This window comes from Pogonomyrmex barbatus, unplaced genomic scaffold (assembly GCF_055798465.1).
Source record: "Pogonomyrmex barbatus isolate J1 unplaced genomic scaffold, ASM5579846v1 scaffold3, whole genome shotgun sequence".
Classification (NCBI taxonomy): domain Eukaryota; kingdom Metazoa; phylum Arthropoda; class Insecta; order Hymenoptera; family Formicidae; genus Pogonomyrmex; species Pogonomyrmex barbatus.
Window position 1 is genome coordinate 1,358,573 of NW_028297127.1, and position 24,951 is coordinate 1,383,523.

General features: G+C 43.2%; 1 protein-coding gene across 1 annotated transcript in view; it reads right to left on the bottom strand.

Annotated features, from left to right (window-relative positions):
• Window positions 1-3,124: 3,124 nt before the first annotated feature.
• The window catches only part of LOC105425127 (uncharacterized), a 32,914-nt gene continuing 11,087 nt past the window's right edge, over window positions 3,125-24,951 (bottom strand). Inside the window, exons 2-3 of the mRNA XM_011635725.2 lie at window positions 10,605-10,807; window positions 3,125-7,623 (exon numbers count right to left, since the gene is read on the bottom strand). Coding sequence (XP_011634027.2) covers window positions 5,986-7,623; window positions 10,605-10,807 — 1,841 coding nt within the window. The 3' untranslated portion in view covers window positions 3,125-5,985. The remainder of the gene's footprint in view (window positions 7,624-10,604; window positions 10,808-24,951) is intronic.

Sequence of the window (24,951 nt, forward strand, 5' to 3'; positions counted from 1 at the left end):
TAGTGTCAAGCCGTTACTCTTTATACAATAAAATCATTTACATAATCGCTTTATTTTTCGCGCGTTATTGAAAAAAATCTTTACATTCTTCAATATAATTTTCTTGCCCGACAGGAAAATTCTGTCGAACATTTCGCTGTGCCTTTATTCTGATCCTTGGATCACGCGTTACTGCTATCGATTACTTCGCAGACGTGAAAAGTCGAATTCTCGCCGACATTTAAATGTTCACCTGGCAATCGTGCGCATTGATATCGCCCGTGCCGAACGAACTTGAAACCGCATGACACGCGTTGACCTTTCGTTATGTGCGCGCATTCACGATCAGCCGTAGTATTCTTTCAGTCCTTCGCAAAACCTCTCGTTTCTGCGTTCGATAGCGATCTCGCCTTTCGTTTCTGACGCGCGCACCGAGTCAGCGGTAAATCAAATTACGAGCCGAATCAAATTACGAAGTAACGACACGCGATCGCTTTTTTCTTTTTTTACGCGCAATAAAATAATTTCGCACGCGATCGTTCGGATTTTCGGTGAATGAAAACGCGCCGAAATTAACGAGCCACGCATTAGCACGCATTGTGCGATACGGGATTTAAGGGATGTGTGTCACATTTATTTTTATTTACAGCAAAGAAATTATAATGCAGAAAAATTTTGTGGCGCTTTATAGAATGAAAGATTAGTTAAATATAAAGTAGAAATAATAACGAAAAATCTCAATTTTTATATAAATGTACTGAAGTTAACGAGCCACGCGTTTACCATTATACGTTTTAAGGCCGTTTGTACTACATCGTTTTTATTTATAATGAAAAAATTATATTATATTTTTCAAATTATATTTATAATGCAAAAAATTTTGTGGCACTTCATAGAACCTGAAATAGAAAATTATTTAAATATAAAGAAGTGGAAATGTAATTAAGAAATAATGATAAAAATTTCAATTTTTATATATAAGTATTCAAGACGATTTATGTAAAATTTTATTGCGATGCGGAGATTAATTGTTCTGTAAATAAAAATTAAATTTTTATTAAGAACATAAATGAAGCGGTGATGTAAATAAAATTAAATTTTTACTTATAATTAATAATTAATCTCTGCAACTCTGAAACTTCACATGAATTCTATAATGCTTGAAATATTTATACGTTAAAAATTTTGACTTTTTTTTTTATTATCTCTTAACACAACTTTTCCATTGGAACACACTTCTATATATATTTTTTTGAATGTTGAATCCAGGTTTTAAATCGCCGCTAAACTTTTTCGTATTATCCTTAAATATCCGATTTAAAATAATCCGTAAGTTTTTCATAATAAATATAAAGAGAATACAAAAATAGATGTGATGTATCTTGAAATAAACGGCAGCGACGCAACATGTTGGAAACGAATCACGATGTAGCGCAGGTGCGTGCGATTTCTGTGCGTGTATTACCTATGTATTAACATACAGATTCCAGCTCGCTCATAACTGTGCAGCACATATGGCTCATAATAAATACGTTACATTAAATGAGTAGCATGAATATGTGGAACTCGCTCCGGGTAAATCGTTGTTTTTTGTCACGGCAGTACATAGGGATACCGTCGCTATTTTCCTAGATTGCCGTTGGTTTCTATAATACATAAACTGATTAAAAAAAAAAAAAAAAAAAAAAAAAACGTGGACTGTTCCCCGCTTGCACGTACAGGCAACTGGGAAAGGTTTTAAAAACGTATATCCACATTTCTCTTCCGTTGAATGTTGAAAATTCATCTCTCTCTCTCCAAACAGGTTCCCGTAATAATATAATCGGAACGGCAGTTGAATTTTGATGAGAAACATTTATGTCAAAGGAAAGAAAAAAAGAGTTCGCGCATATCTCAATTTAAAAATGACGTTGGCGGCCATAATGGGTGAAAGTTTCGCGCGACGTTTCGTCTTCGATCTGTAGCAGGATCGAAAGATGGCGGGATACTCCGATACTCTGTTCCGGGATTGGAGATCGATCGATCGATCGATCGATCGACCGAATAAAAGGAGAACGGAAACGTTTACTTTTATTTGGGAAAATTGCAACGGAGAGACGTCGCGCGTTCGCCCCAAAGGCAAAAAGAATCGTCGATCCAGAACTGATACGCGCGATCGTGACGGGTTCGCGATCTCGGTTAAAAATCACAAGTGGATCACCGATACAACTCTCAGTCGGCTTCTCTCGCAAATTGATAGCTACCACTTTTTTACACGTGAACACGCGGAATGAAAATTATATGTGCGCAGATACGGTAAATGGGCGGTGATATAAACGCGAGTTCGCGCGCAAATAACCGAATGACCGATAAACATTGAAGAAGAGTGCACCGATATGATGGCCGTTATGTAAACGTGAAATGTACAACACGCTGGTCGCGCGAACTTGAAAAGAAACGCTGCTCACTTAGACACCGAAATTATTTTCGAGAATTTTAAAACTTGACTTCAAAGGGATCATGTATTTCTATTAAAAATGCTCTGCGTCTCTCTTTGGGTTAGCCTTTTCGGCGAGGTTTTCCTTTTCTTGCAAAATGCAGACGGTCGCTTGTGCGAAGATATATTTTCCCGGGAGTTCGTGTTAACAATCGCGACTTATGAATCTCTGACGTTTCATCTGGAAAACAGTGCTAGCTGTGATAGCCCGGGTTCTCATACATCGTGCGCGATCTTTACCCCGTTTGATCTTGCGAAAAGATGAGACAATTAGTAGATTTTCACGAATAAAGGCGAGCTAAGGAAGCGAGCGCGGGAAGGAAAGCGGCTATGGAAATGATTATGAAAACGCATTGAAATGAAAATTGAAAACGCCAATCGTAATATTCGTCTATTGTCTGAAAAATAATTTAAATGTGATAACTCTCCTGGGGAATTGTGTGTGTTCTCAGCGTTTATAATCAGGCAAATTTTATTCTCTTCATTTGGCGAAAATCCAGCACCACGTCGAAATGCGTCGCGAGAGAAAGGAAAGGAAAACAATGATTTGCGTGGGCGTTATCCGGATGAAAAAGACACGAGCGTAAATAACCATAGGAAAAGAAACGGGACTGGGGAATGCCGACGTGTCGGTCACTAAGGCCCCGCCAGCTTTCTAACGACAATCACTTTTATGTAACGGCCATTATTCGTCCCTTTTTATTACAACAAAGGTAAATACAAAGACGCGCAGCTTTCGCTACGAAATTGCGCCGCGGACGGTACGCGATTCGTACCGTTTGACAAATATTCGTGGGGCAATAAAGATCAGAAATATATCGAGGATTAGTTATACATGGGAGATAACCTTTCGGAATTATCCGACGAGGGACTAGAAGACCTCTTTGGCGACCAACCCTTCATACCGGGTGGCACTGATAAATGACGCCGTTTGCGGCTAAACTTATTAGAAAACGGTACGATAACGGAGTCATTTGAATCACCCTGTAGATGGTCGTCGACTGTGACTTTGCGATCGGATCCTAACGATATATTCTGGAATTTCTTCAAAAATATATAAAAAAAAAAATGTCTAGATATATAGTTAAATAAATTTAATGTCTGATATGTCATATATGTCGAGTATGCAACAATTTTAATATGTAACATAAGTTATATATGTAATAATTATATCATTCAAAATTGTCAACTTTTATCCAATTGGATAATATTTAAGTAATCATTTATCAACAGTGAACAAAATTAAGTTTCAGTTTACAACTCCAGAATATACTTCCAATGAAAACAATCTGTACACAAATAATTAATGAAGAAATATTGATTTTCGATCGCTTCGTATCTAAAACTAATTATTTTCCACGACATTTTTACAATATAATTTTCCTTATCTTGCTACATTACGCTCATAACTTTTTACATATAATGCAAGAAAATCGCACTACATATATATTTTACAACAAACGAGATACAAAAATAAGTGGCGATGACTTTCGAGTCGGAATACGCCTCGATAGAAATTTAATTAACTATACAAAATTATTTTTCAAATTTCGGCTACACTAAATTTTTTTAACTTAGTCAATTTCGAGCTTGTACAATTATACAAAATATATAATAGTTATAATTACTTTTTAACAAATCAGGAAGCATTACAATTTCTTTAATTTTTAAAAATTGAATAAACAAGAGCTTTCCTACGAAAAGTATTATCTAGTAAACAATTTTTTTCTTTTTTTATATTTTATTTTGTATTTTCTGTTAAAGAGAAATCAGAAATTTCTTTGTTGATTTTATATAGAACTACGTATTGTTATTTTCGTACACATAGTCTGCTATCGATAATAACGGAAACGAACGAGAGAGTAAGGGGAGTATGATACGAGCGGAAGTTATCGTTTCAATCCGAAATAAGCGGAAGTCGATTTTAGTCCATATTCTGCCTCTTGTAACGGAAATTCGAGATATTCAACGAAGGACGATCGTCGCCTTAATGACAAATATATTATACACATCACACACTCAACAAAAATTATATATATGTCATACATAAATATATTTATACATATATATTTTTATATATTCACATACCTATATGTATAAATATATATATATAAATATACAAATATATATATTTATATACGTATAAATCATTTAAATTGATACAATTAGATATTTATTTACAATCGCAACAAGAACACGTAACAAAAGGTAAACTATAGCGTAGTCTAAAGAAGAAAGAGAGACGTAGAACCAACGATTTCAGGTACAAAATGAGATTAATCGATTATGTACAAATTTCACTTGTAATTATTGTAACTGGGGAAACGCCATAGGCATTCATGATACTTACTTACCGTTTAGCTCTTTGGATATTTAACTGATCAAACTGTTGCTGCCTCCCCCCCCCCCCCCGATTAAAATCCGGATGATCGAATTCAGGCTAATCGAAAAATGAGCTCGGCGCGATCGGCTCACGTACAGTTTGTATACATACAGGTGTTCAACATTGCGGCAATCGCTCGGTGAACGTAAATTACCGGTTTCTCCAATTCCCCCTCTCCCTCTCGCTCTCTTTCTCTATCTCCTTCCTCTGACTCTCTTTTCCTTTTTCCTCATTTTCCTCACACGTCACGATCGGCCACGCTTGATCTCGCTGATACGCACAATCGTGCAGTAAAGCGCTGTAGCGACGATTTGTACGACGATTCTTATACTTTTTAAATATATAAGCCAGCGCGCAGATTATTTACGATCTGAAAACGCGATATTCGCGCGTAACGAATAAAGGTGAAATCTAACTCAAAGATGATTTCTATGACGATCGGATTCGCCGGTTTCCTCCACTTTTCACTTTCGTAAGACGGGCACATAACCGACATGTACCGACGTCCTTTTTTTTTCCCCCATCACTTTGACGGCCGATCGCGACAACCAGTAATCGAGAGAATCGAGCACAGGGAGCCTCGAGCGTGAAAAAAAAGCCCGCGCGTGCGGCGACTTTCTCTCGGCGCAAGTGTGACAATCGTCGCGACACGCGATCAACAGAGCCGAGTTCTAATCTAAATATTTGATAAGCGCGACTAAATCGAATTGGTTTCGCATTCCGGGAGTTCGTCGGAGGATCGTCGAGAAACCGATTGTCATCGTGAGCAAGAAAGACTCTTGCTCGTCGTTTTTGGCGGCTTACTTTATCGATTCTTCTCTACTTAACACTTACAATTTATCAATTACACGCTAGAGAACTCATATATATATATATATATATATATATATATATATATATATATATTGATTTTGGATTCTTGGAAAAATCTATCTTGTTCGTTTGAAAATATTTTCTGGCCAGTCTTGCAAGAAACCTGTATAATTTACAAAAACTAATACCGATAGGAAGATATAAGAATGATAATAAGATAATTATTTTGTCGATATTTCAATCTCAACGAGGCGATCGTGAACTTGAAGAAATATTTATTCCCGATTTCTCTTAAATATCTTGAAAGAAACTTGACTTATTATTACAGTCCCGTTCACTTTTGATAATGCTTCTTTCTCGCAGAAGCGCCGATGCAGAATCCTTCATGTTTCGAACTTGGATCTTTCCATGTGTTCTTCGCGGGCGGATCGCTGAATCGCGTTTTCGCAAGATTCATCGCCTTCTGACAAGCGCCTTCCTGCTCCAGATCACCCTCGAAGAACCGACACATCTCTCTCACGGGCACGGCTCTGGCGCCTCGATTGAGATCGTGGAGAGATCTAGCGCGTTGCTTGCCTCTCGGACTGGGCTTGGAAGACGTTCGGCCGAGATCCTCCGTGCTTCTGGCTAGACGACCGCCTAATCTCGATAGGGATTCGAATAGAGTCAATTTCTCCCTTACCGGTACGTAGTGGTCCACCCTCTGACATCTTTCTAGAAGCTTGGCGACATCCTCTTCGCAAGGTGACATCATCAAGGCTGACGGAGAACTCGGTGACTTCGGAAATACAATTGGATCTATAGATCTCAGGCATGGTTGTGACGACTGACGAGGAACGGGAATTCTGGAAGACAAAAGAGCCAAACGTTCTTTTCGTTCTCGAAGAGTTTCCATATTGCTTGTAGTGGTGGTGGTGGTGGTGGTGGTGGTGGTGGTGGTGGTGGTGGTGGTGATAGAGATAGTGGTAACGGTAGTAGTGGTACCAATTAACTGCTGGGTTTGCGACAGCTGCCCCTTGTCCCTCTGAAAGATCCTTCTCTCTCTAGCTCTACTTCTCCTTTCATTGATGTCCGATTTGAGTATTCCAGGGCTACCGCTTCCATTCTTTGGGCTGTTATTATTATTTCGCTTGTCGTCCTCGTTTCGGTAATTTTCCTCGGTAAATCTCACCGTGGAGGACTCATTTGATTTAAGTGGAGGTAATCGATCGACGATCGGATTCTCATTTTGCATTCGCGTGTCGATCGACATCGTGTCGACGGCAAGTTCCTTTTTGGATGAGCGCGTCGGACGGACGTCATCGTTATCGGAATTGGCGGAACAGATCCTATTCCTACTTCTACCGTATATCCTCGGCAAATTGTTGTTCTCCTCGGCTCTCGCCTTTCGCCTAGCGTCTTCCTCGAGCACTCGTCGACTTCTCGCTTCATTCTCGCGTCTGCGAGCCTCTTTGTACCTCTGTATCCTCTGCTCTCTCGTTTCTGGTTCCGGTAAGGGGATGCTGCGGGAGTCCACTGAATCCGCGCTGGACCGGCATACGCCGCCCCAAGGGAGACTATCGTCGCTACCCTCGCTGCTCTCGCTGCAACCCCACGCCCTGCTGACCGGTTGATCCTTGTTGCTTATCACAGTGGGTATGCTGCGAAATTCTCCCAGGAGGTCCTCGTCGCTCGAGTTGCTGGACCAACCGCGCAGCTCGCTCCTCGCCCTCCTCCTGGAATCCTCGAGGATCGTCGTCGTGCATATCGCACTCGTCTTCTCCGTCGGCGAGTCGCTCGGCCAGCAACGTAATTCACTGCGGGATCGCCTCCTCGTTTCCGTCGGGCTGTCCGGCAACGGAACCGAGCCTCTCGGACAAATGGTCAGTATCTCCAGGAAGTTGAAACATCGCCGAGCACGAAACGGCGTTTGTCGGACTAGTTCGGCCGCGATCGCTCTGACCCAAGACCAATAGATCGGTTCCGTGTCCGCCTAAACAGATACAAAGATCGATATGATACATTTTAGCATTTGTATAAATGATTGAATTGAAGTGATTAAATAGAATATACAAAGTGTTCCGTAAGTCGAGGTCACTCGAGGGGATGAATAGGGATCCAAAAACAAGAAAGAAGAAAGAAGATTGATGTGAACATAGATCTGAAAATATGTTATTATCGCCATGTTTATGTTGAAATTGCTTTCGAATTTTTTTTTTTGTCGAAATTGAAAAAAGAGATGGTCTTTGTGAGTTGTCTTTGTAATTAAAGTCAAATGAAAATTTCAAGCTATTTTAGGATACACAATTATGAAGTGATCTCCTGATTTCTGCCAAGAGATGCTAAGCGGGCTGTATCTCCACGTGATGCGCCCTGCGCTAAAACAACCCCTAACTTTTATTTAACTTTAAGTATATTATAAAACTCATAAAGATCATCTTTTTTCAATTTTGACAAAAAAGTTCGATGAGTAAAGCAATTTGAAATCTCAACATAAAAATGACGATCGAAAACTCGAATACAATTCGCATTTCCGGGTCTATGTTTATACCTATGTTTTTTCTTGTTTTTGAATCCCCAATTACCTCTCGAGCGACTGATTTCCACTTTAAAAAATTAACAAAATTGTAAAACTTTTACAATATGCAGAATATTGAAATAAACAGTGAACGATTTAGAAAATGTGTTCGCTTTTAAGTCCGAATGTTTTTTCATTTTTCATTTTTTATCGAGTGTTTCATTGTCGGGAATGATTTTCACTCTATCGATCACGTTGGTATATAATTACGATGCATTAAAAAGCGAAATGAAATTTTTAAGAAACCGCTCCGGCTTTCCAGAGATTTCGATTAAAGTTGGTACAAGTCAAGATAATTAATCTGTGTAATCTGATCGATAAAATCTCGATATCGAAATTTTAATACGAGTAGGAAGAGCAGTTTGACATATAGGCGAGAATGTAGGACCACCATCGATAACACTGCCGCCCGACGGTTATGTGTATTCGGATTTCATATTCTCGTACGGTAGGTATCTGGATGCTGTATGGAGTAGTCGAACGGGTCTTCTGTCTACCCGACCAGGATCGACCGTGACACACACGATTTCGCTGGCTGGCGATTCGAAAGTCGCCATCGTGTGCTCGCTCGAGTGCGCCGAATGCCGGACTCCGACAACGTGGAATTTGCTCGTTAACCACCGGCGGCGTGTCGATCATTACCATCCCCGACGGATACAAATCTCCTTGTCGCCTCGCCTGGCAGGGCGACCTTCGTCGCGCGAGAGCGGCGCGTTCGACGACACTGGCCCGATATCAGGCCCGTCTGGAAAAAAGCTCGCCGACAGGTTTGCCCATTCGTTGTCTATCTCGCGAATAACATGGAAAACCCGCTTTCGATCGAAAACCATGACGCAGCGCCGAGCTATGAGCTAGGAGAAACACCGCGCGGCAAAACGGCACGACGCGACGAGCGCTCGGCTCGGCTATAACGTTCCTCCGGCAACGGCAACGGTGCTCATCGATCCGCGATTCTAATCGCGGCTCGCGATCATCAATGGAGGGCTCTCTCTCTCTCTCTCTCTCGCATAGTTGCCGCAATTGCATCAATTAGCATCGTTATGTCGACTCAGCGTGAAAATGCCTCGTTACAATGTCGAAGGATTCGTCCGACTGACTGGCCATGCGCCGGCAAGGCGGCGTCCTTGGAGCGAGCCCGAGAAGGCGAAGGAACTCTCCTCGGCTACGAGGAGGGCGCGCGACGTGGTGGGACTCCTTGACAATGGCAGGTCATGGGAGAGCGGTGCAACAATCTCCCACGCGTTTATCATGGCAAGCGGATCGGCGAGCGGGTGTGTTGACCTTGCCTACTGGCCTTATTAAGACCTCGGCGATTCGACGGACGGACGGACGGACGGACGGACGGACGGACGGGTGTGCGTTGCGTCACGAGCCGCCCCGTTTCTCCTCCGCCTCCGCGCCCTCCTGGCACCTGGACATCCGCGGCGGCCTTGGCAAGGATGCCTCGGTCGTTTCTCGCGTCGAGCGTGCGTTTCTTCTCGAACGTGCTCTATTCCACATTCGCGTAATTCGCCGAAGCGTTCTCGTCGAAGGTTGGTCGAACGAGCGCCGCGCGCTAAGTTAAGAGAGGCTCTAATTGGATTATTTCTGCGAGGTAGAGAGGAAAAAAGCAAGGTGAAAATCTGACGCTACGCCAGGGCGAAACTCGTAAAACGAGTTTCCGAGGAGGACTCCTCGCCGCGATCCGAAAGCGGCCTCGGAGACGATGACGACGATGACGACGACTTCTTCCTCGCAAAGCGAGGAGAAATCCGCGCGCGGATTTGAATTTTGGGTGATTTTCTAGAGAAAGAGGAGGTTTCTGCCTCTCGCGGTGGATTCGCACGGGCAAAAGCCACATTCGCTCGCTCGCTCGCCGGGGATTGTATAACGCGTTAGAAATCGAATGGCGACGCTGGCGGGCCTGTAATTAGAAGTTGCAGCGAAACGGGAGCCCGCGTGGCTCACCCGGCGCACGTGAAAGTGTTTACGGCTGAGGAAACGGATCGTGCCGGAGATAAAGGCCATTTACATGTAATTACATTGCGTGGTGCGGCATATTATTCCTCCCTCGGCCTCTCTGCCGTCTTGTCCCCGTCCGTTGCTTCTCTCGTGCCTTACTGTCGTTGACGACCCCGGTTGAGGCACGCCGAGAGCGGCCGGTTCCGTCTCGTGGAACTGTGCCAAGTCGCAAACGCTTTCGGCGAGCACACGAAAGCCTCTCTAGACCTCGAAATACGCCATTGCGCTGGTCAGGGATCGAAAGTGATCGGAGAATTTCTTTCCCGATAAGAGTCTATCCGATTTCCCTTACCAAACGGCGAAATTTGCGATGGAATTTGCGACAAATTCGTATCTCTGTCGATCTATAAAAAAAGAGTTGCGAAAAAGTTTTAATTAGACGATACGATAATTACCCAAAAGGTGGCGAGCGATCGACCTTGCGAGTCGCTCAGAGTGAAACCCAATGCGAACGTATGCGGTTGACAGATGCTGAGTGGTGCCTGACGGAGATTCAACGCTCGCAACGGCAGTTTCATCGCGGTACCTTCGACCCACAGCCAGCCCATCCTGATGGAAACCGTCCTCTTCTCGCTCAGATCTTCCACGTACAGCTCGCCTGAAATCCAGAATGCAAGAAACACATGAGGAGCCAACTTCACAACTCGGGAACAATCGGATTAATTAATTCGCAGATTCGATCGAATCTCGATTCTCCACTCGGAGATTCCCCGTCGATGAACTTTCAGTTTCGTCGCGTTCAATGGCGCACGCGCCATATATGGCAAGTGGCGCTATTAATATTCGCGCCGCAGTTTCGAGATTAAGTCAGAGGAAAATCGATGATTCACGCGTTTATCGCGAACGTTCGTAACGACCGATCGGAAGAGAAGCTTTTGCATTACGTACGATTAATCGTGTCCGCGATCAAGAGAGATCAAAAAGCATATCTCGTTGACGACAATCGTATTTATCAATCTAATGAATATTTCATCGCGGGCTACGAAATCGCGCATTGTCGGACCGCTTCGTGGAACATGAAATCGACCTCCACAATTTCGTTCTGTCTCAAATTAGCCGGTAGCCCTCGACGTAATCGATAGCCACCGCGTCGTAAACTCCGAACTCGGAATTTCGTCATTTGACTCACTCCCGAAAGGCTGCTCTTTAAAAGGCTTTACGTCATGAGCGCTCGTTACGATCCTGATTTACGACGTAAGCTCGTCTTCCACTTTGGTATAAAAAAAAAAAAAAACAAGAAGAAAGGGATCGACGAGAGAGAACGATGATAAGGGCAACGGATCGAGAGATTGACGTCATCCGAAAAAAGAAAAAAACGTGGGCGATGAGCATGAGTGGTAGCATCGGCACCCCACCGTTATTTCTCGTTCATCTTGATTCAGTTTAAACGACTATCGACGAAAAACAACGTCAAACACGCCTACGTTTCTCGACATGGCACTCAGGCTATTTTCGCCAGAGTCCGGGATGAAAATAGATCCTGTCGCGACGCCCTCCTGCGGTGGATGAATTCCCGTCGTCGCCTTCGACCAACCTTACGACGTCTGCGAGACAATTCGAGTCTGTCGTCCGCCGTCAGGATGGCGACAATTTGCAGCCTTCACTCGTAAATGAGGACATTTTGTCCTTGTCGACGATATTAAATTACGAAAAAAATTGCTCTTTCAACGATCCACTTGAGCGCGAGAGGATGCAATTTCTAAAATTAAAGTGTCAATTAATTAATTGCCATCGTGTTCGATGCTATTGATCAAATTCATTAAAAAAAATTTGATAAATTTGATAAATTCTTTTGATATGTCGTTTTTAAATGTATCAAAAAGAGATAGATTCATTAAGTGTCTCTATTATTTTTTCGAAACTTATCACAACAGCAATCTTTAAAAGACGTTTATGAGAGTAAGGCCCTGCAGGAAATATTAGAAATAGAAATAAATATTAAATTTTAAAAATGAAAATTCAGAATAAAAATTAAACATAACGCACGATGAATGAGTAAATGTAAGATATTTTATTTATTTGTATTCGTCGTATGTTACGTTTCATTCCGAATTTTCATTTCCAAAATTTAATATTTGTCCCTCTTCCTAATATTTGTAGGACCTTAGGAAATAACACACTATCAAAAGGAAATAGTTATATTAATGGAATACTTGGGATACTCCTCCGTTCGATAGTAGCATCGAAATCGTTTATGCTGTGAGATCCTCCATCTGCATTCCTTCTTCACGTAGACGACTGTCGACGAATACCACATATAGAAACAATTTACGACACGCCCTTCATCCGGAAATATTCTTTTTCACCAGAACGAAAATGGCTCGCCCAAACAATCTCGTCGATTAACCCTTTGTTCCCCATCGAGTGGTTAGGTAACCCTACTCGTTTCGCTTTCTTACGTTGTCGCCTTTATTACGACAGACAACAATGGAGAGTCTAATCCCAGGGAAAATTAGTCTCAAAGATTGCCGTAGGTGCAAGAGGGTCATTGGGTTTTATTTGTCGTAATAGCGTCAACTAATCGCGCGTCGGAAGCTAAGTTAATAATTAACGTTGGAAAATTGAGAATTGGTATATCGTCAAGCATTTAGCTTGCGGTACACACAGAGAACGATTTCTTTGAATTTAATAAATTTTTATTAGAGTAGAGAAAGAAATTTATCGAAACAATGTTTAATCTAGCCGAAGTATTATTTTGTTCAAAGATAAATTTTATTTCCTTCGAATAATAATGTTTTTTTCCATTAAACAACAAGGTATACTCTAATAAAACAACGAACCTCTTAATTCAAAAAGTGATGCTTAATATAAAATTATATTGTTTAGATAAATTCAAGTCAGACAAGTAGAATTGCTAAATCTGCAGAAATCTTTTTCTCATTTACCCACGAATTTCTGCAGTAATTGCAAAATGTATATCGGTCATGACATAAAAGCTAGCAAAATTCAGCATCTTTTTTGTATGCACGTTTGGGAAGGGGAATAGCAGTATATTTATGAGTATACCTATGTATCTTTTGAATATTAAGCGTGAAAATATCGTGATGGTATCATCGGAGTGAAAGCGCCGCTATTTTCACGATATGAAATTTGCATCGAGAATGTAATTATCTCCTCAATAAAATGGTTTGATGTTCGGTAACATTGTGACCGCTGAAACTCGCGAAGCGATATAACTGATGGGACTATTTTTATATTTTCTCATATCTCTCTCTCGTATTTTTTTTTTTTTATTTTATCAATGAACGAAAAAAATTACTTTTTTAAATTTTTAAATAAATTCCGTAATATCTCTTATCGATTATACAGATATTAAAATTGCTTTCACGAAAGTCTCGCGATGTATGATATGATGTTACAGATTTTACTTCACTTTTCAATTACAATTTTGTTTCTTTTTATCAGAGTTTCCAATTGATTCGAGTGATCGACGTTTCTTTAATTCGAGGACATTAACAGACCACGAAGCAAAGGTGGGTGAAGGCAAATTATGTCTGGTTTTGCAGATTGTGCGGATGTTACAAATGATGCGGTACCTTTTATGATGATTTTCACGCCAGTCATAGTGAGTCACTATAAATTCATGGTCATTTCATTTGTCTACGCCGACAAAGCTCTCTACGCGTGAGATTTTTCCACGAACGCGTTACGAAGTACTGACTCATCGGCAAGTCTCGCGAAGTGAACGCTAAAAAAAATTTTTTTTTTTAAAGCGGCCAAGCGCATCGATTGCACCAGCAATTGTATCATTCGAAAACGTTGATTGCTCTAATTGCGGAAGAGGCCATAAAATTTCTATTAAAACTCGCGCGATGCCCGGTCGAAGGTAACGTTTCGAAAGAGACACTGTTAATTCGACGAAGTCCCGCTCGAGAAGTCTAAAAAGTCTTGAAGAAATCTTCGAACAAACGTTTTGACAGCTTATGTGGCCGAGGCACATCTCCGGTTTAGGTTTTCTCCTCATAAATCTTAGTTTTCTAGTCGAAAAACCACATTCTTGGGAAGCTCTCGAGCGGGAAACGCCGAGCCGAACACCCTTGAGAGCTGAAGGCTCTCCGAAAGAAAACAGCGATGTCCGCTCTCACGGTCCATTAAGCTCCAGAAAGCGAGCGTGTCACGTTCATACGTGTGAATGATCCATAAATAAAGTGGTCGTTTCTAAACCCGCATCCTGCCGTTTTCTGAAAGCTTCTTGGACAAATGTATCAGACCGTTACTCAGAATGTACCGCGAAAGTCTGTGCATTAAATTTAAAGTCGTTTTTAATTTCTTTCCTGATGTACAGCGACATATATTATTTCTATGGTTTCTCCTATATTCATTTTTTTTTTTTTTTTTTCGATATACCATACCAATACCAGTGACAGGAATTATAGTTATTTCTCACAACGCGGGGAGATACGAAGAAGAGATACATTTGACATATTTCATGAGAAATATATGTGATACCAACAAGATGAGACTAATCTGGATCATGCATTTCTTTAGTTCTGTGTGCAAAACTCTTATCTTGGCATTACAAGGCATTACAAGTAGGAAAAAAGGAAAGTCGAGCGACACTGCCGTGCAATTGCAGAAGAACAATGACGCGTCGTATTGTATCGTCGGAACTCTCTCTTTCCGCAGAGAAGCATCCGTGCCTGAGCGAACACCAAAGAAATGTGCGACTATCTGCATGCATAATTATTTTCGCAAGGATTAACCCCCGGCCATTACCATGACCAGAAGAGTGACATTCGTCTGTTACCAGTTGCTTCGAATTGCTAATAAAAATAAATTTTTATTTTCTCATTTCATTTCTCTCTTTTATTTAACAAACAAAAAGAAAAATTTATTATTTGCAGTTGTTATACGAATTGTTATATTTGATTAAATTCTGATCACATGATAAAATATTCCCGAGTTGTTGGATATAGACCGGAGGAGACATTTGTCTATTACCAGCAAATTCCAAATTTTAATAAAAATAAATCACTATGAAAAGTAAAAAAAAAAAATTCATACGAATTGTTATAAAATTGAATTAATTAAATTCTAATTCACACATGATAAAATATTCTTGAGCTGGATATACATTTGTTAAACATATCCGCGATATGCAGTATGCCGTAGGCATCTTTCCATATTTTTTTCTTGGTACGTGGGTACCAAGTGGCAGAGTTGCCATGCCGAAAAGTTTAGGTTTAGCGTGAATCTATGAATATGTACAAGGATGATGGTGGACATGGTTGCGCATGGTTGCGCGGTAGCGACTTAATGCACGTGACTGCACGTTTCATTCCGCCCCTTGCGGTTGGCCCACGTCGCGTAAAATTCAGAAAGCCGTTTGTAGGATCCTAAGATAAGAATGTCTGTTCCATCTACCGGGTGAATCTCTCGAATCATTAAACTTGTTGAATCGACCGATTAATCACCGGTTACGCTAATTCTTCAACAACGAGCAGCGTGGAAGGGAACGTATGCAAGCGTATACCGGCAAAAAGCTGTAAAGCCGACTACTCCGAGGCAGGAAGAATCTTACGGTGATCCCGGGGTCAATGGTGGAAAGGTTTCCGAGGGAAATGCAAGGACGTAGGACCTCCTCTTCCGTACTTTCTTTTTACTAGCTACTTTTTTTTCCATTGTGCTCGGTCAACATAGAAGATCCTGTTTAACAGTTATTCATTTTTCACCTCATTCCTTCACGCTCCTCTGCCTCCTGTCAGTCCTGGCATGTCATCACGACCAAACAGGACCCCACCGTCTTTTTTTTCTTCGCAGCCGGTTGCGTCGCATCCTCTCGGAAGCACCATGAATTATTTATTCGCGAGGTTCATTGGGAGGAACACCTTCGAATTCCGGTGAATGTCCTCGATTTTCCACGCAGCCCGGCCTCCCTTCGTCCTTTTACCCTTTCCTATGCGCGTTGCAAGGACGTAGATTAGAATTTCATGGCTGCCGGCGATGTAGCGGAAAAAAAAAAACCGGAGCTCGGCAATACACATTCTCCGTAAGTCCCGCATAATGAGATTTGCGGCCGCATGAAAGCAGAAATATTGCGAAATAAGATTATGTTTTCGACGAGAGTAATCGCGTTTTCCGCTTGAATTAAAAACGTGGCGCGTTTTGAAAATTTCATACTACTATAATAGTAGAAAAGCAGAGACGGCCATGGCGTTTAATTTCTAAAGAAGCCGACAAATCTTGACTGGTGCGTGTTTCGTGGAACGTCGAAAAACGGAGAAACTGAAATCAATTCGGGGAACGATATTGGCGAGGAACCATCGGCGGAACCATCTCTCTCGAGGGAGACCATGGGGGACTGACGGATTAAGCCAAGGGTATCACCATTCACCGATCAAAGAGGTGATTTCATTAAAAAAAAAATAAGTGAATTTTCAGCACAGATCTCGCAGCTATATTGCAGCAAAATATTGCTGCAAAATAAGCTACAAAGTTTATGCTATTTTTTTATTATAGCTCCAGTAAGTTTTTCATGACCTCGAATGTAACGAAAATTAAGGTTTTCGCACAGCAAGGTTGTCACAATAATTTAAGGTTCAATGATTTAGAGCTCTTGCTGGTGAACGTGAGTAAGTGTCCTTAAATCATTCAAAGCGGAAGGAAATACGTGGTTCGCGATGTGGCACGAGGTGAAATGCGACGTGAAAGTGACAGACCCGTGTAATGCACGCGGCGTCGACCGCGACGGTGGACCAGGGTGGCGGCTTGTCACGCGGCTTCCGGCCTCGGAAGGAAATCAGGAAGCTGAGCTGAGGTAGGTCGTGGCGATCGTGCCGCGGCCGTGTTCGTGCGAACCCTCGACCGCGTAGCCAGGAACTGCGGTGGAAATACAGTCACCGTTACCACCGCCGGTCCGCTGCTACCGGAATTCGCGCACGGCCTCGTGTAACTGTTACGACGGTGCCGAGCACCGCCAGCGGAGTGTGGTATGTCAGTCAGCGTTGCGTTGCCAGTGGCGTAGAACACTCGCTCGCCTTGCCGAATACACCTGCCCGCGAGTGTTTTCCAGTCGAATGCCCGTCACATGGCAACCGGCGGAGTTTACGCTGATTGATGCATGGTGCCTCCATGGTGTAAATATCGCGTTTCGCAGAATTCGCGGCCGTGCGACCGATACGAGACGCACCTCTCGTTACATCGAAGATATACAATTTTGACAAACCCGACAGACAGACAGGAGGATGAATCCGCCATTTAAAAATGTATCGATAAATTTCGACAATGAATTTCGCTCGAGTAAAAATATTTTGCCCCCATAATAGATGTACTCGTGAAAACGATATGCAATATTAATTTTATTGTGTACAATATGTTATGTTTCGATAAATGTTTCAGCATATATCCACGTTTTTCTTCTATTAGGATTAAGCCAATAGTTCTGCGACAGATTGTTATAAATCGGGAGACATGTGCATGTGTGAACGCCGCAAACATGCAGAAGTGGCTCGCATTGTCTCGTCTGGCGAAACAAACGGTTCGTTAGCAGTAATTACAAGGCAAATCCGTTAGCGGCATGTAGGAGGGAGCGTTTTTTTTTTTCTTTTTCAGGAACGCGCTCGCAAAACCACATACATCTGCATCGGACTGAAATTCTGGGAGGTCCTCTGGGAGGTTGTTGGCTGTTGGCTTGTTTCGCGATACGCGAAAGCAATTTTGCCACGTCTCGCCAGTCACAGCTCTTCGCGATTTTCGTTACAATTCGTATTCAATTAGACGCAGCCGTGATCACTGGACTCGTAACCCGCGTTAGTTTCCGCTTGTTGTCTCGGCGAAACTATCTTCAACCGAAACAACCTTCCTTGAGAATTAAATTTTCCCCTCGCGTCCTCCTCCTCGGGCGAGCATACGAATATACTCACGGTGGACATCGTCATTATCTCGCGAGACTCTTTTTACTTTCGGCAGAAAATAATCGCACTTCGACGATTAAAACACCGCCGCCGCGCGACGGAAGCGCGCCAAGTTTTCGCTCCTGCGAAAATAAATAATTCAAAGGGAGGGAGGGTGGGGAGTTGGCCGGCGCGCCCTTCCTCAAGGCCATCGATCTTCTCATGTAAATCAAGCATTCGTCTTCGTGCGAGTCATTTATTATTATCTCACTCTTTACATCGCTCTTCGCCCGCCCTCCCTCCCTCTCCCCCTCCCTTACCCCTCCTCTCCTACCCTTCCTCCCTTTCGCCCGAGCCTTCGAGCATCCCCCTCGCGATGTGTGTCGGACAATACGGCACCGCGCCCATAAGCTTTTTGTGTGTGCATTTCGGACGCGCGCGCAGGCATGACTTTGCGGCCTTTCTTCGTGAGACACCTTGCACCACGAAGATCCGTTCCCTCGGTCGGCGCATCCCCCATTTTTCAGTCGGCGCAAGTCTTTTACGGCGTGTCCTTACCGCCCGTCGCGTGGTCTGGTTCGAGATTTTAAATCCGCTACAATACAAATAAACAGAACGGAAGTCTCTCTCTCTCTCTCTCTCTCTCTCTCTCGCATAATCTTTCATCCGCTCGCTGGATTTAATTTCACAGTTTGGCATACACATTTGCCGAACGCTCCGCGCGCGAAAGGGGGACACGCGCGCAAGACATTTCGCGGACGTGACGTCGTGAGTCTCTTTCACGTCATAATAAGCCGTTTGGACGCATGCCTTCGGACGCATTTCTCCGACGATACGGCGAGTGCAAATGGAAATTTCTCAAACAGCAGTACGAAACTTTACCTCGCGTTGGCCGTCGGACGACAAAGGCTATTGTCAATCCGCGAGCGCGTTGCCGCTACAATGGCGACCGGGAGAAATATAGTCGTTCGATGTCAATGACTGGCGACGGAAGAAGTTACATCAAACAAAGTCGTTGTGCATCAACATGGAAATACATCGGCGTGAAAAAAACCCGTAAGAGACCGTCCCGTTTTAGCTGGACGGAACGCATCGTGTCGTATCGCATCTCGCTTACAATTATTTATTAAACTTCGTCGCCTCCATTTTACTTTCACGTTATCTCTAGTGCTTCTGCCATTAATCTACATGGTCAGAGAGAGATTTCTCTTGCTCGTTGCGCGTGACATTGCGCGTTTCCTCTTCTTTTCTTTATCGCCTTTTGTTCATTGCATTACGTCGATAAGGCAAAAACATCGAGGAAGAAAGTGGAGTGTGAGTGTCGAAGAAGGGGTGCGAATGTCTGCGCGAGATGAAGAAACCGAGGGATAGGGTAGGAGGGGAAGGAGGGAAGACAACCGGAGGAGCAACGGGCGTGTGAAGACAGAGGAAGCATTCATACGAATGCGACACGTGTTTCCTCGGTGGCTTCATCGCGTCGCCTCTTTCAAACGGATGTTTCTCGAGACAGCGCGAAGTAGCTTAATTAAACGCGAAATTTCTCTGCAAACGAACCGGGAAGTCTCCATGAGAAGACTTCTGTCGTAAGAAAGTCGGGATGCATCCTCCCGGTCAGCGAAAGCTGCTTTCAGAGTTCTGTGTACACAAACATTTTATTAAAGGGATATCGCTTAAAAAGGATTTCACAGAGAACGGAAGTAAACTGTATAAAATTATGGACAAAAGGGGTTACAAAAAGATACACTTTTTATGGGTTTATAAAAGTGTATCTTTTGTATATCAATATAAAAATGTAATAAAGTTGCTATTTATGTCACATTCGAAATTTAATATCGTAAGTATCTTTGACAAGTGGCACGATGATGAATGGCGGCAATCGTCGAATTAGTAGCTCCTCGCTACACCAGCCAAACGTGTCGGGGATTTAAAGTGAAATGATGACATGACGAAATTCGAACAGGAAAAGGTGTAGGATGGTCGGAAGAAACTGACAGCACGAAAGGAACATCCTGCATTAGCGAATCCATTGTGCGAATTGTAAATGGCACGATAAAAAATATCTTTCTATGAAATCCTAACGGTATCGTTTTGTTAACAAGACCTAATCGATCCGTAATGATTTGACAATAAGATTGAATTAAACAATTTGTTCGGTAGCGCGGGACAAGTTTGTGGGATTGGTGAGAAAATAGAAAAAAAAAAGATGAGCTGGGGCAACTCCCAACGGTCGGAACATCATTTATCCTGATGATTGACGAGCTCGATGTACAACAAAACAGCTTCTGAGAATCCCCATGACAAAAGATGCGGTATTGAGCACAATGGATCTATTTACCCTAGAAATTATCACGATTTATTCAGGGATCCCGGAATGATTTGACGGAGCATTTCTGCTTCGGCAGAAAATCGTTCAAAATTACCATTAACGTTCAATTTTGCACATTCTTTTGATTATCATAAAAATAAAATTTAAATTAAAAAAAAAAAACAAAAAAAAACAGCGTTATTTCAGTTTTTCAATTCTGTATTTCGCTTTTTTTAATTTTATTTTCAACAAATGTTGCCGTCGTTCGTTATTCTGGTTTCCCGCTTGGTGCAGGAAGGAGAGTTCTCGAAGCGATTCGTGTAAAGCGCTTTACGGTTCGGAGTTCGAACCGGTAATGCTTTTCTTTCGGGTCGACCGATCGATCGTGCGACCCGAGTCGATTCCGTCACCTTTTCCTTCGCGCGCACAAAACGAATGCATTATGCTCGGCGAAACAATGCCGCGAAGCTCCCGCGGTGCTCTTAGGCCGTGCGGCAGGACACCGGAGGACAGCTGGTTGAAGGCCTGAGAGGCCTTCTGCGACAAGTGCTGTGATCGGCAACCGATTGTTCTCGAAGCGATCAATACGGGCGGGGTAGGTTGGAGATTGGCTGATTGGAGTTTCAGTTTCAACGGCTCGGAAAACTGTCACTGGTTGATCGTAACTTTCGTGCCACGATCGCGTTGTAGAAGTTAATATATCGTTTATTGAAATGAATATTGCAGTAAAATAATTTTTAAACGTAAATATATGATTCGTTTTAGATGGAAAGTCTCGACGAAATTGATGAGGCTGATACGTTATAAAGGGGGTGTTGCGCGTTGAACGCGGGTGAAATTTAATATCCCTTTTGGAGAATGTACCGAATGTATTTTCTTTTGATAGCCCCACGTAAACGCTCTTAATGCCTGAAGAGCTGGATATTGCGCTACTTGCGTGATTGTTTCTTTCTTTACTCTATTTTTAGCGCAAAAACATCGTTCATTCGTGATAATTATACAGTTTGATTTGTAATAGCTTCAACGAGATCGAATATACGAACTTGTACGTTCAAAGCCGTTACACGGAATTGCGCGGGGTCGCTTATGTAACGAGACACTGTTACCTCGTTAATTAAGGAAGTAGCTTTATTGTTTTTTAGCTCGCATCATTTACCTGTGCTGAAATGTACATGTAAACGAAGACACGCTATTTGTTACAATACCGCCTGGTCAATATTACCTCAAACTTTACAACAAAGGCATTTGGTTACCGTATAAATAAAATTTGCGAGAATATATAAGAAAAAAAACTATTCAATTTACAAAATAATCTTAATCATGTATTCTTAATTATTTTAACATTAATAAATATTTGCAAGTTTCTTTCAACTTTTCTCTGGATAGATTTTCTGTACTACTGTTTCCAAATTCATCAATCTATTTGATTTGATAAAATTTCCAATAGCCTAAATTTCGTTATTTAATATTTTTGTAAACTATTAATGCTTCGGAAAACAACCATTAATTTTACTCTAAGTTTTATTATCTGTAATTGAAAGAATCATGATTTGGAATGTTTCGCACAGATCATCCTGTGTTGCATAATATTCAAGAAATTACTGCTCGATTATGGGAGAGGGAAGGGGGCTGCAAAGACATACTCTCGATAAGCTATACGTTCGACATATTGTTAATTGTTGGACTAACTTGTATCTCCTTTGGCACGATCAATAACCGATATCAATAATTCGTCAGGTATATCAGGTTGCTGGAGAAGAGCGTGCCGATGCATACGTTACGCCATTGAAGAAGCCCCGTTTGCTAAGCCTTTCGACACGGTCATTTTCCGACCGGTAAATTTCCATACAAACTGCGTCAGCTATTTCTACCTAGCGTTCGCGCGCTCCTGAGGGAAGACACAAAATCAACTGACTTTCATGACTCGGGTCCGTCGTATCGTAGCCCTTTCGTTACTATAAATGAAGCGTGTCGCTTGCAATTATGATTCTTTCAACGTTCCGTCGTAAAAAGGAAATGTTTGGGTCTTCCGACACGTAAGGTGTTGGAGACGCCCTAATATTATTACGACAATGTTTCGTGTAGTGGTTTCGTCACTCCGAGTCCGCCACCGTTCGCGCGCCCGCAGGGGAACGGCATCCGTTTTTCCCACAGAGGAGTTAAGAAAGGCCGAGAGGTGTTTGCCCGGATAAATCAATTTTCCGCGATACGGAAAGCCGGATAAGTTGCCAACTGGTCTCGGCCGCTTCGGTCTCTTCTCCCGAGGTGAGACCCTCTCCTCGAGCCTACCCTCGGGGCATCTCATCCGAAGGACTCCGGATGGCGGAGCCCTCGAAAAAAGACGGATCCTCCTCGTCGGTGTCGAGGTGTCGCGCGTGAGAAAGGGGTGCGAAAGCTCGTCTTGTCTCTGTAGTTGCTGCTGCACGCTATGGTGCCTCCGAGGCCCTTTTGTCAGTGATTATGGTTTTCTGTCGCCTCTGTACGCTCCTTCCTCTGCATCCGTGCAAGGAGGAAGAAAGGAAAAGAGGCGCGCACACACACGGGAGGCATGGCAGAACGACGGCGGACGCAGGCCTATAAAGGTAGAAACCTGATTCCCGTCCCGTTCCGTTTTTCCATTCCCTCCCCCCCTTCTCTCTCTCTCTCTCTCTCTCTCTCTCTCTCTCTCTCTCTCTCTCTCTCTCTCTCTCTCTTTCTCTCTGGATTCCTCGCATGCAGTGCTCCGCGCTCCCTCTCTCGTGCGCCCGTTCGCTCTCTCATCCCCCGACTTCAATGTTGCCATTTTTCTGTCTCTCCTCTCCCGACCGCGTGACAACGACCCGGAGCTAAGTAAACATCATCGTTGGACTCTAATGGAAATCGAATCGAGCCGCGCGACGCGACGTGAGCTTCCGCAGCGCGCGCGAGCTAAACGGCGCCGTCATGGAAGACCGGTTCCGCGTTTTAGTCTGCGAACCCCTTTCTTTTCTTTTAGGAATTACTCGACCAAAATGTTCTCCGCTTTTATCGCTCTCCCTCCCTCCCTCTCTCTCTCTCTCTCTCTCTCTCTCTCTCTCTCTCTCTCTCTCTCTCTCTCTCTCTCTCTCTCTCGGCCAGCCTCTTGGCTCTACGACGCGACATTAAAAAGCTCGCGGACCGGAAAGGGGTGCGTGCTTGTTTGCTTTCAAGTGAAAGCCAAACCTCCGCTTTGTGCCGAATTCCTTTCATCGCCGACGGCAAACGAGGATAAATTGTTGGCGCCATTGTAAACGATTTCGGTTTACCGCAGCGGTCTTGTAATCGCGTTAAATAACTTCTCGCCGGGATCCAATCGATCGTAAACGCGATCGGGGAGCGTATCAACGAGCGTATCAACGAAAAAAAGAATTTCGCGCTTGCCCACTTGACTTCTGCGAGAGAAAGGTAAAAGAGAGGAGAGGAAAAAACAAATTTTTCCTTCCTCGCGCGAAGGATTTCTCGTTGTTCGACAAAGGAAGGGCCCTTAACCCGATTGCTTGACGACTCAATCCCGGCACGACCCCACAATGCGAGAGCAGATCGAGATAACATTGTCGCACGATTTTTCGTGACGACACCATTGTGACGCACAGCTGGCCGAAGGGTTGCACCGCCATTACGGCGATTTTGTCCCTTGATTCCAGATCGGCCGACCCTCCAAGGAGATACACAGACGGTTTCGTAACTCTTTCCTTTGGAAATTAATTGTTGCACCGGTCTCGCCGCGGCAAGGGTAGGATCTCATTTCGGACCCCCGAAGCGCTTAAGGAATCTTATCGCGCTGCGGGTCCGCGAAACGATCTGGAAGGATCGGAGGAGGACGAGTTTTCGCGCAAACGCGATCGATCTCTCTTCATTTCTGCGAGAGTTTTCCTCGTGCGACTCCTCGCCCCCCCCCCGTCTTTCGCGACTTTTTCTCCTTTTATCCTTTGCCAGAGAGGGTACGACGTAGGGTGTAACACGATATGGGGATTATGTCGCGCCTCGCCGGCACCTAATTGAACCCCGGAGGTACCGGATGTTGTATATGTTGTGACCGTTAGTCGACCAATTCCAGAACGACTTCATTCATCAGCTCTTTACAATTAACCACCTTGATGTAACGGAACACAATGGGCGTCTCGTGAAATAATCTTTTATATCACCTCGCTCGCCACGTGTAATCCGATAACTTGGAAATAATTAAATTTCATCGTGTTACATGTACACATATTATTTCAGCTACATGATATAATATGATTTATATAAAACCATAAATATTATGCAGATACATATGTATTTCTTCTGCGATGTTAGAATAACTTTTACTTTACTAAAGTCATTACGGCATATCTCGACGTTACGTTTCAGTTCTTAAGTAATAATGATCGATAGCCTTCCACGATGATTTATATCGAAAGGTGTAAAAATATATATCGCGGACTTGGACGAAAAAGGAAAGGTAAACGATTCACCGTGGGCGGCATTAAAGATTTCCCTTTCGAAACGCCACGGTAGGACTTTATTATGCCAACGTTTCCGTTGCGATGGCAAAAGGGTTGACACGGCGACATTGTCGAATCGTCTCTCTCCGAGCACCTTTTCTCGCACGGGGGTCGGTACTCCGGT